Raw genomic sequence first — 12,617 nt, forward strand, 5'->3', positions numbered from 1 at the left:
GCAATGGACAGTTGCATGGCTGACTGATGAGTTTACTGTGGGCATCCCATTTTCAGCTACAACACAGTCTTATTAAAAATGGTCTGGCTTGGGCTTCCCTGGTGGCGCAGTGGTTGAGAGTCCACCTGCCGATGCAGGGGACATGGGTTCGTGCCCCGGTACGGGAAGATCCCACATGCCGCAGAGCGGCTGGGCCCGTGAGCCATGGCCGCTGAGCCTGCGCGTCCGGAGCCTGTGCTCCGCAACGGGAGAGGCCACAGCAGTGAGAGGCCCGCCTACCGCAAAAAAAAAAAAAAAAAAAAAAAAAAAAAGGTCTGGCTTTCTAAAAATCTAATAATACTCAGGAAAATGGGAAAGTGCCATCATACAATTGAGGTTGTGTGGCTTTATTCAAGACCCCGCCCCCACCCCGCCCCTGATCTGGTGCAGGACGGCTGATACCACAATTAAACGAAGAAATCCCTGCTAACTCTAAAGCATGATATATGGTGATGCCCATGTAAGATGTGGTAGATTTCAAGGCATGCGATTCAGAATGGTTGTCTCTTTGGCTTTTGATTTGGGGATTGTGCTTGAAATCAGTGTTTTTCTGCTATCATATTAAGACAGATAATGTTATCTCTCCTGATTGCAGGCCTCTCATATTCCTTCATTTCAGTTATTTTGGATGACTGCCAAACCCCACCAATACCTAAAGTTGTCCTGTGCATGTCCCATAACTCATATGTTAAATGCAGATCATCCTGAATTCTAATTGCTGGCAACACCTCAAGTTTGGGTGAATATCCATCCAACCATTTTCAAGTGTTATGGTGTATTATTAGGGCTATAGCTCTGCTGTAACAAACTGACCCCAAATTACAGTGGCAGAAATGACAGAATTTTATTTTTCTCCCATGTAACAGTCCCAAGTGAATAGTCCAGGGTGGTGGGTTGCTTTGCTCCACAGACTCATTCAGAGATCCAGGCTCTTACCATCTTCTGGCTCTAACTTTCCTGCAGGAATTGTCTTCATCTGTGTAGTCAAGGCTGGGCTGCAGATAAATCATGGAAAAGGGAAAGAGAATCCAGAGAATCTGGCTTGTCCCTTAAATTGGAGATGACTGCAAGAACAATTTTCACTCACATCCCAATGGCTTAAGTTAAATTTCAGAGCTACATTGAACTGCACCAGAATTTAAGTAATGCTGTTTCTACCTGGGCAGCTATGGGCTCAGATTCTACTCTATTGCCAAATAAGAAAAGGAGGATGGATTTTGATGGCCGGTCAGAAGTTTGTCACATGTAACGACAGACAGAGGTACTACCTCCTACAAACAAGATGAATGCCACAAGATCATACATTTAACAAATATTTATTAAGTGCCTACTATGTGCCTGATCCTTTTTCTTACATGTGTAAGGAAAGCATTGTTAAATATACTGTGGGTGAAATTATGCAACAGTATAAACACATTTTTCTACTTTAAAAAAATTATTTTTAAAATTTTTATTTACTTATTTGGTTGCACCAGGTCTTAGTTGTGGCAGGTGGGCTTCTTAGCTGTGGCACGTGAACTCTTAGTTGCGTCATGCATGTGGGATCTAGTTCCCTGACCAGGGATTGAACCCGGGCCCCCAGCATTGGGAGTGTGGAGTCTTATCCACTGCACCACCAGGGAAGTCCCCATTTTTCTACTTTTGAAAGACTTTTTGCTTTTTCAGATAATAGAGGGGAACTGGAAAAAAGGCAAGGGCTTTACCTTCATATTGCAGGAAACATATTCGTACCGATAAAATTCCAACAGCTGGCATTACTGTTGTTCTGTGGATAAGCCCACACAAACACCGCTTAGAGAGTTATTTGGGTGTTGGTCTCATAAATCATAACTTGCTTGTAGCATGTTTATGAAGCTTCAGTAAAGACTCTTCAGAGGATGACATCAGATCGTTGAGATTAAATTCAACCTCAAAGGAGGGTTTTTTCCCCAAAATAATTAAGGCAACAAACAAGGCACATTTTGCAGTCATTCCCCGGATATGATAAGTCACACCATCTTCAGGGTTCGTGTACTCAAAGCAGTGAATAATAATATGATGACCAGAGCGTGTCAGGTGATTCTGCTGGTAGACGCTGGGATGCAGGAAATATTCCAGAGGCACTAGGAACACATTCTTAACTTCATCGGGGTTAGGCTTGGCCTGGAAGTTGGAGTCTATAAATCCTACAACAGGGGTTATCAATGTATCTCTCTGAAAGCAAAACACAAAAGATACAAACTGAGAAGTGAAGACATACCGTTTCAAAAAAAGCATGGTTAAAAGCATGCCACTTCTACATAAGCTAAGCTCACAGGCCAAAGCAGTCAGTTACATAAAACTTGCTCCATGAGTAAACTTTATGTCCCCCTAAATGGGAGTGGTTTCTGCCCTACCTGAGGCAGCATCTCAGATGAGTCTGAAAATGCTATTTTGGGGGCACATAAATTGGTACAATCTTTTGGAACAGAGATTTAGTAGTATTATAAAAATGTGCTCCCTTTGGCCCTGAAATTGCATTTGTGTGAGTACATCTGTATGATAAATTCCTACCAGTGAGAAAAGAACCTACAAGACTGAAGCATTATTTGCAATAGTCCCAAACTAAAGTTATCACTGCTCAATGGATGGATATTTAGGGTAGGTCAATTACAACTATATCCATATAATGGGGTACTATGCAGCCCTTAAAAAGAATGTGATAGACACCTTTCCTTATCAGTATAGACATGTGCCATCTTATCAATAGAAAAGTGACATCATATTAATTGTGGCATATTCCCATTTATGGAAAATTATATATATATATATAGTTTTACATAACATATATGTTTATAAGTGGTGGGGGGATTTCTATTTACAACCACTACTGTGCTGAAATGAATGTAGGGTGCTGTTAACTGAAAGATTCTACTGAAAATCTTGAGGGGAGGCCTGGAGTTTAGTGTAGGAGCTGACAAGGGCTGCATGACCTTGAATTAGAAAGTGAGAAGAATCAGGAATTCCTGGGAGAACTCCTAAGAGGAAGTGGGTGGGAAAATCCAGGGATACATTGTGAGGCTGGGGTTCTATAGGAGGATAAACAGGCCTGTGGAAAATTCTGAGGAAGGACAGCTAAAGCATGTTTAAGAACAGTGATGACTGGGACTTCCCTGGCGGTCCAGTGGTTAAGACTCCACGCTCTCAATGCAGGGGGCATGGGTTTGATCCCTGGTCAGGGAACTAAGATCCCACATGCCGCATGGTGCGGCCAAAAAAAAAAAGAACAGTGACGACTCAGACCATTAACCAAATTAACGATGAAAGTCAGCATCTGGACCAGGAGCGGAGGATGGGAGCACAGACTTTAGACATCCTTAGGGTGGGAAATCTGGGGTCATGAGTTGCCAGAGGCCAGAGGCTTTGTTCCAGCAGCAGCCCTCACTGTGCCTGGCCCTGTGTGAAGGCTCAGCCTCTTCTGTCCCAGGGTTCCCCAAAGGCGGCCTCTGCAATGAAGACTCAGATGCAAGTGATTTCTTAAGGAAGTGCTCCCCGGAGAAAGTGGTGAGGAAGGGAGCAGGGAAGAAAGACGGGTATCAGGGAAGCCAGGCAAGGATGCTGCGGGGACCTGTGGGGTGTGAAGTACACCTTCGAGTCTGTCCCACGAGATGAGGGGGCTGGGCTTTCATGCCGCTCAGTCATTGGCTGAGGACTGTCCGGCTGGAAGTAAATCAAGGCAGTGCTGCCTCTCTGTGCATCAGGGGAGGCGGTTCCAGTAGTCCAAGGGCACAGGTCTTGGAAGAAAGCTGCTGGTGTGTGTATCAGAAACACGGCCTAAAAGGACTAAGAAGGCATCTGGACAGAGCCTGGAGTATCGCTCAGCATGCATCTGTGGCTGCTATTTCCATTCAAAGATCATAACCTTCTCTAGAATCCAACACCCTCCCCGATTCTTCACAACAAGCTGCCCACGAGGAAGCTTGAACAATGGCAACTGGACAAGAAAAACTTGCCCAAGGTCACGTCCAGCTAACACTTGGCAGAAACCAGGATTCGACCACGGGCCTGCTGCCCACACACTCAAATTCTATCAAACACGTGTCACCATATCTCCGAGACGGCACACCAGCGGGTGGCTTAAATACGACGGTGGAGAGTTCCCAGCTGCAGCTCCGATTTCATCCCCTCCCGAGGACTGAGGGCCACACTTGTTAGGCAGGTGCATGGACAGTGACTTTCATGGCAGTGCCGGCCCTTAAATTGGCATGTCAGAGTCTGAGGAAATTGGTGGGGAAAAAAAAATCAAAGCCTAAAGGAGATCATGGTTTAAGACTGAATGTTTCAGGTGCAGAGTCAGGCACATTGAATATGGTTCAAGCTTAGAAGAGTAAGAGAGACTGTGGGAATCTGTGGATGAAGCAGCATCTCTGGACATCCGGTCTCTAGAAACACAGGTGTCTGAATTGGCAGGGGAAAAGAAGGTGGTGCATGGCAGACATCCTAGGACCCATAAAACTCTGAATTTGGCCATTTGCTGAGTTGAAATGCCATGGAGACAGGCTTCTGCTGTGGCCTAGGGTGAGGCAGGCTTTAGGGCCCCTGGAAGAAGCTGCAGGCTATGAGAAACATCCCCGGAAGTCAGGATACACCACTGAAATGTTACAGGAATTGGGCCTTTGGGAGGCAAAGAAAAGGATCGAGACTGGCAGGCATGGGCCACGTACAGAGAAACAGGAGAATGGTCCCCAAGGCCCTTGCTTAGAGAAGTTTATACGTGTACGACAAAAGGACAAGCAGGTTGGGGGCTGGAAGGCGTGGGAGGATTAACGCCGGGTGTGGGTAAAAGCCAATGACACCTCAAAACATCTCCAGGCATTGCCCTGTGTTCCCTGGGGGACAAAATTACCCCCAGTTAAGAACCACTGGATTAGATTAGGCTTCTAAGCATTAAATAAATGGCATTTTGGTAGCACATTTAAAAGATCTGCAAGGTCCAAAAAACAAAATGACTCTCACTAGCGCTTCTAAACACTGTACACCTTTCTTGAAAGCCTTTGTTCATTCTAATTTCTCGTTGATGTGATCAGCATTATATCACGAGCAGGTCATCTTAGAAACCTCCTTCTCCGGGAGCGTCTGGTCCACGATCTCCTGAAGACCCATAAACACCTGTGAACACTGTTGTATCCTATCCCCTCAAGGGCAGAACTGAGTAGCTCCTGGGGACCTTGGAAATGGAGTTACTCTTACTTTGGGAACTTAAAACCATTATGCGTTTTGTCAAGAGTTCTAAAATCAATCCCTAAGATGTGCTGGGGGGTTTGCAGACATCCTCTGAAAAGGGCTCCCAGTAGAAAACATAGTTGAAGAGGAAGTAATGGACACGTACCTTGTCCTAATCCCATGTTCCTTTTCTCTGTCTCATTTCTTTTTCATCGAGGATGCATTTATTGCCATTAGCTTCTTCCAAACTAAATCTCCCTTGAGTGGTGACCTTTCTATTTTTAAAATGGACCCAACTAAGACATATCTCAGCACCACCGATCTTCACAAAGGGTGATCTGGTTTTCTAATTTTTAGGTATCAGTGGGATTCTTCCTTTGACATAAAAATTCACCTGGAAGCCCGATACTATTTAAAACATAAAAAAATTTACACCTACCTCTGATATGTGATGAGTGCAGTTCACCTCTGTGATATTCTTCCCTCAAGCCCATAACCTTAGCTTAACCAGGAGAAAAATATCGGATAAACCCCAACTGAGGAGCATTCTAGAACATACCTGACCAGTACACCTCAAAAGTGTCAAGGTCATGAAAATAATGGAAGGCTAAGAAACTGTCACAAATCAGAGATTAAGGAGACATGACAACCAAGCACAACATGGTGTCCTGGATCTCATCCAGGACAGAAAGGAGGACATTAGTAGAAAAACTAGTAAAAGACAAGAGTGGAGTTTAGGTAATGGTAATGTACTAACATTGGTTTCTTAATTGTCACCAATGTACCACAGTGACGTCCGATGTCAATAAGGGGGGGACCCGTGTACGGGTATGCGAGAACTCTCTGTGATATCTTTGTGACTTTTCCGTAAATCTGTAACTATTCTAAAATTAAAAGTTTATATGAATAATGTTACACTGATAAAACAACACTGTTATCCAACTTCAAATTTACTCCTTCTAAAGTCAATTAGTATTTACTTCTTCTAAAGTCAATTAGTACAACAACGAAATTGTTGTGTTCAGTTCATATGAAATAAGGTCTGGCTATCTCAGCCCCAGGATTCATTTTGTTGTTATGTTTGTTTGTTTGTTTGGTATATACTATCAAGGAAATCCTGCTTCACACAGAAATGCAGTTACAAGTAGTAACTGTTTTTAAACAGCTTCCCTAGTGATCTCAGGATACTGCTCAATTAATGTGACATGGAGAAACTTGGTTCCACGGTATGTGCAAAAATGAGTATCCTTAGGGCAAAAGTGATACCCTGGTGGCCTCCGAGGGGCTGAAATTTGGTATGCTCAAGTGTGTATTATTGTTTCAAGAGAATTCTCAAAATAAATGCACACTGGAGAAAAATAAATGTGAACTGAATGTTAATGAAACAATTGAGGCATCTGCAGGGTTCCACAGCACCTGGTTTGAAAACCACTGATGGAGTTCAGCCCTTTCATTTCTGGATGGGGAAGAAGGGGCCCATACAGGAAGGGGGGCTTGCCTAAGGCCTTTTAGCTCACAAGGGGCAAAGTCCCACACATGAACCAGGCTCTTGACTAGGTACAGCACTCGTGAGGGCCCTGTTTGGCCAAACATGGAATCCTGAAGATATCCACTGTGTGCTCATGAGAGTCTAAGAAACCCAGTTCCATCCCAAGCCTTACGTCAAACAGCACTGGTACAAGGCGGCAGACGACCTCCACCTGATGAGGGTGCAGCCCCACTTCCTCCTGGGCTTCCCGGAGAGCCGTGGCCACGTCGTCCGCATCTGTAGGTTCGCACTTGCCTCCAGGAAAGCAGACCTCTCCAGGCGACCTCCTCAGCTGGATATGGAGGGAAAAGAGCTGCAGTGTGGGATTCCAAGTTTGGTGCTGTTCACTCACTCAACAAGTATGCACTGAATTTCTGTCTTGTGCCAGAGACCATTCCCACACTCGTGGTAACAAGTGGGAATAAGACCAAAAAGAAAAGTTTGGTTTTTTTTTTTTGAATCCTTTTAAAAAATGAACTTGGAGAACTACCCTCACTTCTGATTTTTCTCTCCTTGCCCTCCAAAGATACCATACACACACAAACAGATATATATGGATGAGGAAAAAAAGTGGAACAAAAGGAGAACCAAAAGAGCAATGTCCTCAGTAACCTTTACTGAGTGCTTACCGTGTTCTGGGCATGCTGCTTCACGTGGAGTTCTTTTCACTGAGTCCTCAGCACAGCTCTATAAGTAACTATTTTTTAAAGTGTTTGTTTAATTGAGGTCAAATTCACATAATATAAAATTAACCCTTAAGAGAAAAAATTTTAATATGTTTTTTCATTGGAGTATAGTTGATTTACAATGTTGTGTTAGTTTCTGGTATACAGCAAAGTGATTCAGCTATATATATAGATACATATATTCTGAGATACAGATATATATTCTGATATCTATATCTATATATATCAGATATCTATATCTATATATATCAGATATCTATATATATCAGATATCTATATCTATATATATCAGATATATATCTCTATCATCTATCTGCCTATCTATCATCTATCATCTATCTAACATCTATCTGTCTATCATCTATCCTTCTGTCATCTATCATCTATCATCTATATATCTAACATCTATCTATCTATCATCTATCTGTAATCTATCTATAATCTATCATCTATCTGTCTATCATCTATCTATCATCACCTATCATCTATCTATCATCTATGTATGTATGTATCTATCTATCATCTGTCTACTTATCATCTATCTGCCTGCCTATCTATCATCTATCTATCTATTATCTATCTGTCTATCATCTATCTATCTGTCTATCGTCTATCATCTATCTATAATCTGTCTATTATCTATCTATCATCTATCTATCTATCATCTATCTATCATCTATCTGTCTATCTATCATCTATCAGTCTGTCTGTCTATCTATCATCGATCTATCACCATCGATCATCTGTCTGTCTGTCTCCTGGGGCCCTGCTTATATGAGACTCCAGGGAGGGACACAGCTCCAGTAATGCCTCAGGGAATTTCTTACTCCCACAGCCAAATAGGGCCTAAAGTCAGATGTAATTAGATTGAAATACTTCTTTGAAAAAAAATGTGACCTTTTCACAGAAAAGGTCTGTGAAATTTATGGTCTAAGATGATTCTTACGTAACAATCAACAGGCAAAGCAACTCTGAGTGAAACCGAAACCCATTTTGGGGTTCTCTAGATTTTCTACACTACTGTCTGTCTGTCTGATAATATTAAGAACATATTTAAGTGCTTCTCTGGTGATTTTGGCAGAGCTGGGAACAGACCCTGGTCCCTGCTTCCCACTGAGTACCTCCCGTTGGAACTTGGATTTTCATCATCTCATGTGTTTATGTCATTGTTGCCAGACCCAGACCACAGAGAATCCACATGTCTAATCCCAAACCCAAAAAACTTCAGCTGATTCCTCAGCTTCCCCCTGACCGCACCCAAGGGATACTTCTTATTCTGCTTACAAAGCCTATTTTCTCATTATTGTGGCTTGTTTTCTTTTTTTACTAGGATAACTTTGAAATGACTGTTTCCCCAACTTTTCCTCAGAAGTACTCCCAATAGCAAGGGAGAGTGACAGTACCCAGGGGTGTACCCAAGGGAACTCCATTCCCAAGCCCAACATTTCTTTAAAGTGGAACGATTTATCATAAAAACTCAGGCCACATCTGCTAATGACACTAAAGGTGACAGCTGAGACTTACTGAATCCTTGCCAAGTGCCAGCCCAATTTAGGTGCTTTACATTTGTTACCCTGTAAAGCCCTCACAGCAGCCCTATGATGCAGGTACTAATAGCTTGTCCTCATTTTGCAAGTGAAAACATTACAGCACAGAGAGGGTAATTAATTAGGACAAAGTCACACAGCTTCAACAAGACTCTGCATTCGAACATAGGCAGCCAGCTTAGGGCCCAGGCTGTCAACTTCAGTGCTCTAGAATTTTCACATTATACCTGGGGTGGGAGTAGTCTAAAACAGTGGCTCTCAGTGGGGGCAATTTTATCCCCTCCCCATCCCTGCTGAAACAGTAGGCAATGTCTGGAGACATTTGTGGTTGTCACAAAAGTGTGTGTGAGTGTGTGTGTCTGTCTGTGTGTGTGTTACTGGCATGTAGTGGGTAGAGGCCAGGGATGTTGTTAAACATCCTATAATGCACAGGCCAACTCCACCAACAAAGAATTATCCAGCCCAAATGCCAGTGGCTGGATAAGAAACCCTGGCCTAAAAGTATTTTAAATTACTTGCTAGCTAAATTACTTATTTTACTTTCCAAAACTTCTCCAAAACAGCCCTGTTATCCTGTGGCTTCATGTACTTCTCGAACATCACAATTTTGAGAGTACAGGTGAGAATCTAGAACCTCAAAATACGTGCCAGTGACAGCATTTCATGGGGTTTTCACATGTCCTGAGACTTTAATGGAAGGAGCCTTTTTGTCACCTACCTTCTCTGACCGAAGGGTGAACAACAGGTAGAGTTTTCCTTCTTTAGCCAACAACGGTAAAAGGATGGAACATTTGTTAGACAACAAGTGAGAATATTTGGTCCCAACGTCATGTTTTCTTAAGCGGGCCTTAGCGTCATCTATCAAACTGTTTCTAAAATGGAAACAAACCAAACAGTTTAGTAACCAGAGTTATGATGTCATACAGAGTGAAGTAAGTCATAAAAAAAAATATCGTATATTAACGCATATATGTGGAATCTAGAAAAATGGTACAGATGAATCTATTTGCAGGGCAGGAATAGAGAGGCAGACATAGAAAATGGATGTGTGGACACAGCATGGGAAGGGGGGTGTGGGACAAACTGGGAGATTAGGACTGACATATATACACTACCATGTGTAAAACTGATAGCTAGTGGGAAACTGCCGTGTAGCACAGGGAGCTCAGCTCGGTGCTCTGTGATGACCTAGAGGGGTGGGATGGGGGGTGGAGAGGGAGGCTGAAGAGGGAGGGGATATGGGGATATACGTATACATATAGCTGATGCACTTCATTGTACAGCAGAAACTAACACAATATTGTAAAACATCTATACTCCTAAAAAAAAAAAAAAAGTTCCTAATCCTGAGTGTTTCTGCTTCGTTGTGTGTCCTGGCATTTACCATTTCTGAGTCTCAGTGTACTTTTTAATAATATGGCAGCAGTACTAATACCCAAATCACGTGACTGTTGGTAAGCTAAAATGAGGCAAAAAACTACTAAGAACACAGTTCTGTACCTGAGTTCACTTTAAAAGCTAAATGAATTTTAAATGATGGTAAATATTCTTTCAACAGTGCAGTAGCTCAATGTTGAAATCCATAATAATATTCAGGAAGACAGGTTTGCAGAGCAAGTCACTGTAAGGTTAGACCATGGTAAGGTTAAGGACTTTCTCTTAACCTGGCCCTTATGTCACATTATCAAACCCTTGTCTTCAAATGCCTTGTAACAGTGGTTCCCAAACTTAAGCAGCAACAGAATCACCCAGAGGTCTTGTTACAACATAGATTGCTGGGTCTACCTGTGACTTAGTAAAAGCCAAGTATTTAGATTTATAACCACAAATGATGCCCTGAATCCATAACTATGGGTCTGTTTTGGTCCTTTTGACAGGTGTATTTTATTGCTGGTTTGTGAAGTGAGTTAAATAGTGTCCCCTCCCCAAAAAAACCATTATTTGAAAACAGGATGGTATTTGGAAACAGGATCTTTGCAGATGTAATTAGGGAAGGATTTCGAGAGGAAATCATCCTGGATTAGGGTGGGCCCTAAATCCAATAACTGGTGTCCTTATAAGAAGAGGAGACGACACAGAGAGACACATATATGAGGAAGAAGGTCTGAAGATGAGGCAGAAATTGGAGTGATGGTGCCACAAGCCAAGGAATGCCTGGGGCCACCAGAAGCTGAAACAGGCAGGGAGGTTCCTTCCCTAGAGCCTTCAGAGGGAGCATGGCCTTGCTGACTCCTTGATTTTGAGCTTCTAGCCTCAGAACTGTGGAAGAATACATTTCTGTTGTTTTAAGCCATCCAGTTTGGGACACTTTGTTATGGCAGCCCTAGAAACTAACAGTTTGATTTTAACTTTTCTATGGTTAAGGGAGTTTTGCATAAGGGGCAGAATCGGGTATGTAAGTGAGGCAGAACTGGTTTCAAAGTGTTAGGAACGACCTCTCTAAGCCGCCCTTTCCTCACCCGTGACATGCTGAAGATACTTGTGATGATTAAATGCCATGGTTCTGTGGCTGACACTCAGGGCCCAAGGAATGGTAACATGTTATCACAAATGTCTCAGTCCTTAGGCAGTTGTTGCCAGAGATGTTTGCTATTCTTGCTTCTTTCTACGAGGCAGAATGCTCAGTAATGTGGTTGGGTAACAGCAGTGGATGTCAAAAGCGACCACATGGCCTGAAAAGAGAAACGGAACGCTGGCACTGGAGGGGACTCCAGAGCGCATCCCGTGCACACAGGCCCGCGTCCAGAAAAGGACACTGTCCCTACCGGGAATGCGAGGGACTACTTAAAAGTGTGGCTTTTAAGAGGCGCCCAGAACTGACCAGAGGGACCAGCAGAAGCAAAAGTCTGCAAAAACGTCCCCATTAGGGGGCTGGTCCTTGGGGTAATCGCCATAAAAACACCAACAGTAGCAGCCACCCCATTCTGGACATGGGCTTATCTCACCTTCTTCCCATGCTTTTCTCATTAAGGTGAAAACACGATCACGTCCTGGCTCAGAGAGGTTACGTAACTGAGACCCAAGATCCCGACCTTGAACCCAGAGCTGCCTGGCGCGGCCTCGCAGTCCCTGAGGTCGGACTCTGGAGACCGGGTGAGCGGAAGAAGAAAGCCCTTGGAGGAGGGGTGTGCCCCCACGATAGCCACAAACGGCTCTGTCTTTGGCGGGAGAAGCTGCGAAGGCCCAGGGACCCTGCGAGCGGCCAAGAGAGGTGAGCGCCCGGAGAGCGGGCTCGGAGGGTGGGCAAGCGGGCTCAGCAAAAGTAGCCAAAAGGCGCCGGTCATACGTGGCCAGCGATCTGTTCGGTCTCGCCGCGAGCAAGGCCGGGCCAGGCAGGGCTCGGGGTGCCAGGGCCGGGGAGGCTTTACCTGACTGGCTCCTGGGGAGGACAGGATCGCCACATCGTCCCCGGGAAAGTTTGTTTCCGGTAACTCCTCCCGGGGCGGGCGGGGGAGAAAAACAAATCGCCCGGACGGGCATGCGCAGAGCAGCTCTGGGCCTGGGGCGGGGAGAGAAGCGGGGCCTGGGGACGGATATGGGGCGGGGCCTGTGGCCGGAGGCGGGGATGAAGCGGGTTCTAGGGTTGGAAGCAGGACTGAGCAGAGAGCCGTAGGCGGAGGATCGGGGCGGGGCGAG

General features: G+C 44.3%; 1 protein-coding gene across 1 annotated transcript; it reads right to left on the reverse strand.

The window, feature by feature from the left end:
• Positions 1-927: 927 nt before the first annotated feature.
• On the reverse strand, positions 928-12,384 carry NUDT7 (nudix hydrolase 7; the record flags this gene model as incomplete). The annotated part of the gene is made up of 5 exons (XM_079723644.1): positions 928-1,034; positions 1,743-2,232; positions 6,882-7,040; positions 9,700-9,853; positions 12,350-12,384. 4 exons carry the CDS (start codon positions 12,382-12,384, stop codon positions 1,864-1,866), a joined length of 717 nt encoding a protein of 238 aa, XP_079579770.1. The 3' UTR covers positions 928-1,034; positions 1,743-1,863.
• Between the last annotated feature and the right edge of the window lie 233 nt (positions 12,385-12,617).

This window comes from Hyperoodon ampullatus, assembly GCF_949752795.1.
Source record: "Hyperoodon ampullatus genome assembly, chromosome: 18".
In the NCBI taxonomy this organism is placed as follows: domain Eukaryota; kingdom Metazoa; phylum Chordata; class Mammalia; order Artiodactyla; family Ziphiidae; genus Hyperoodon; species Hyperoodon ampullatus.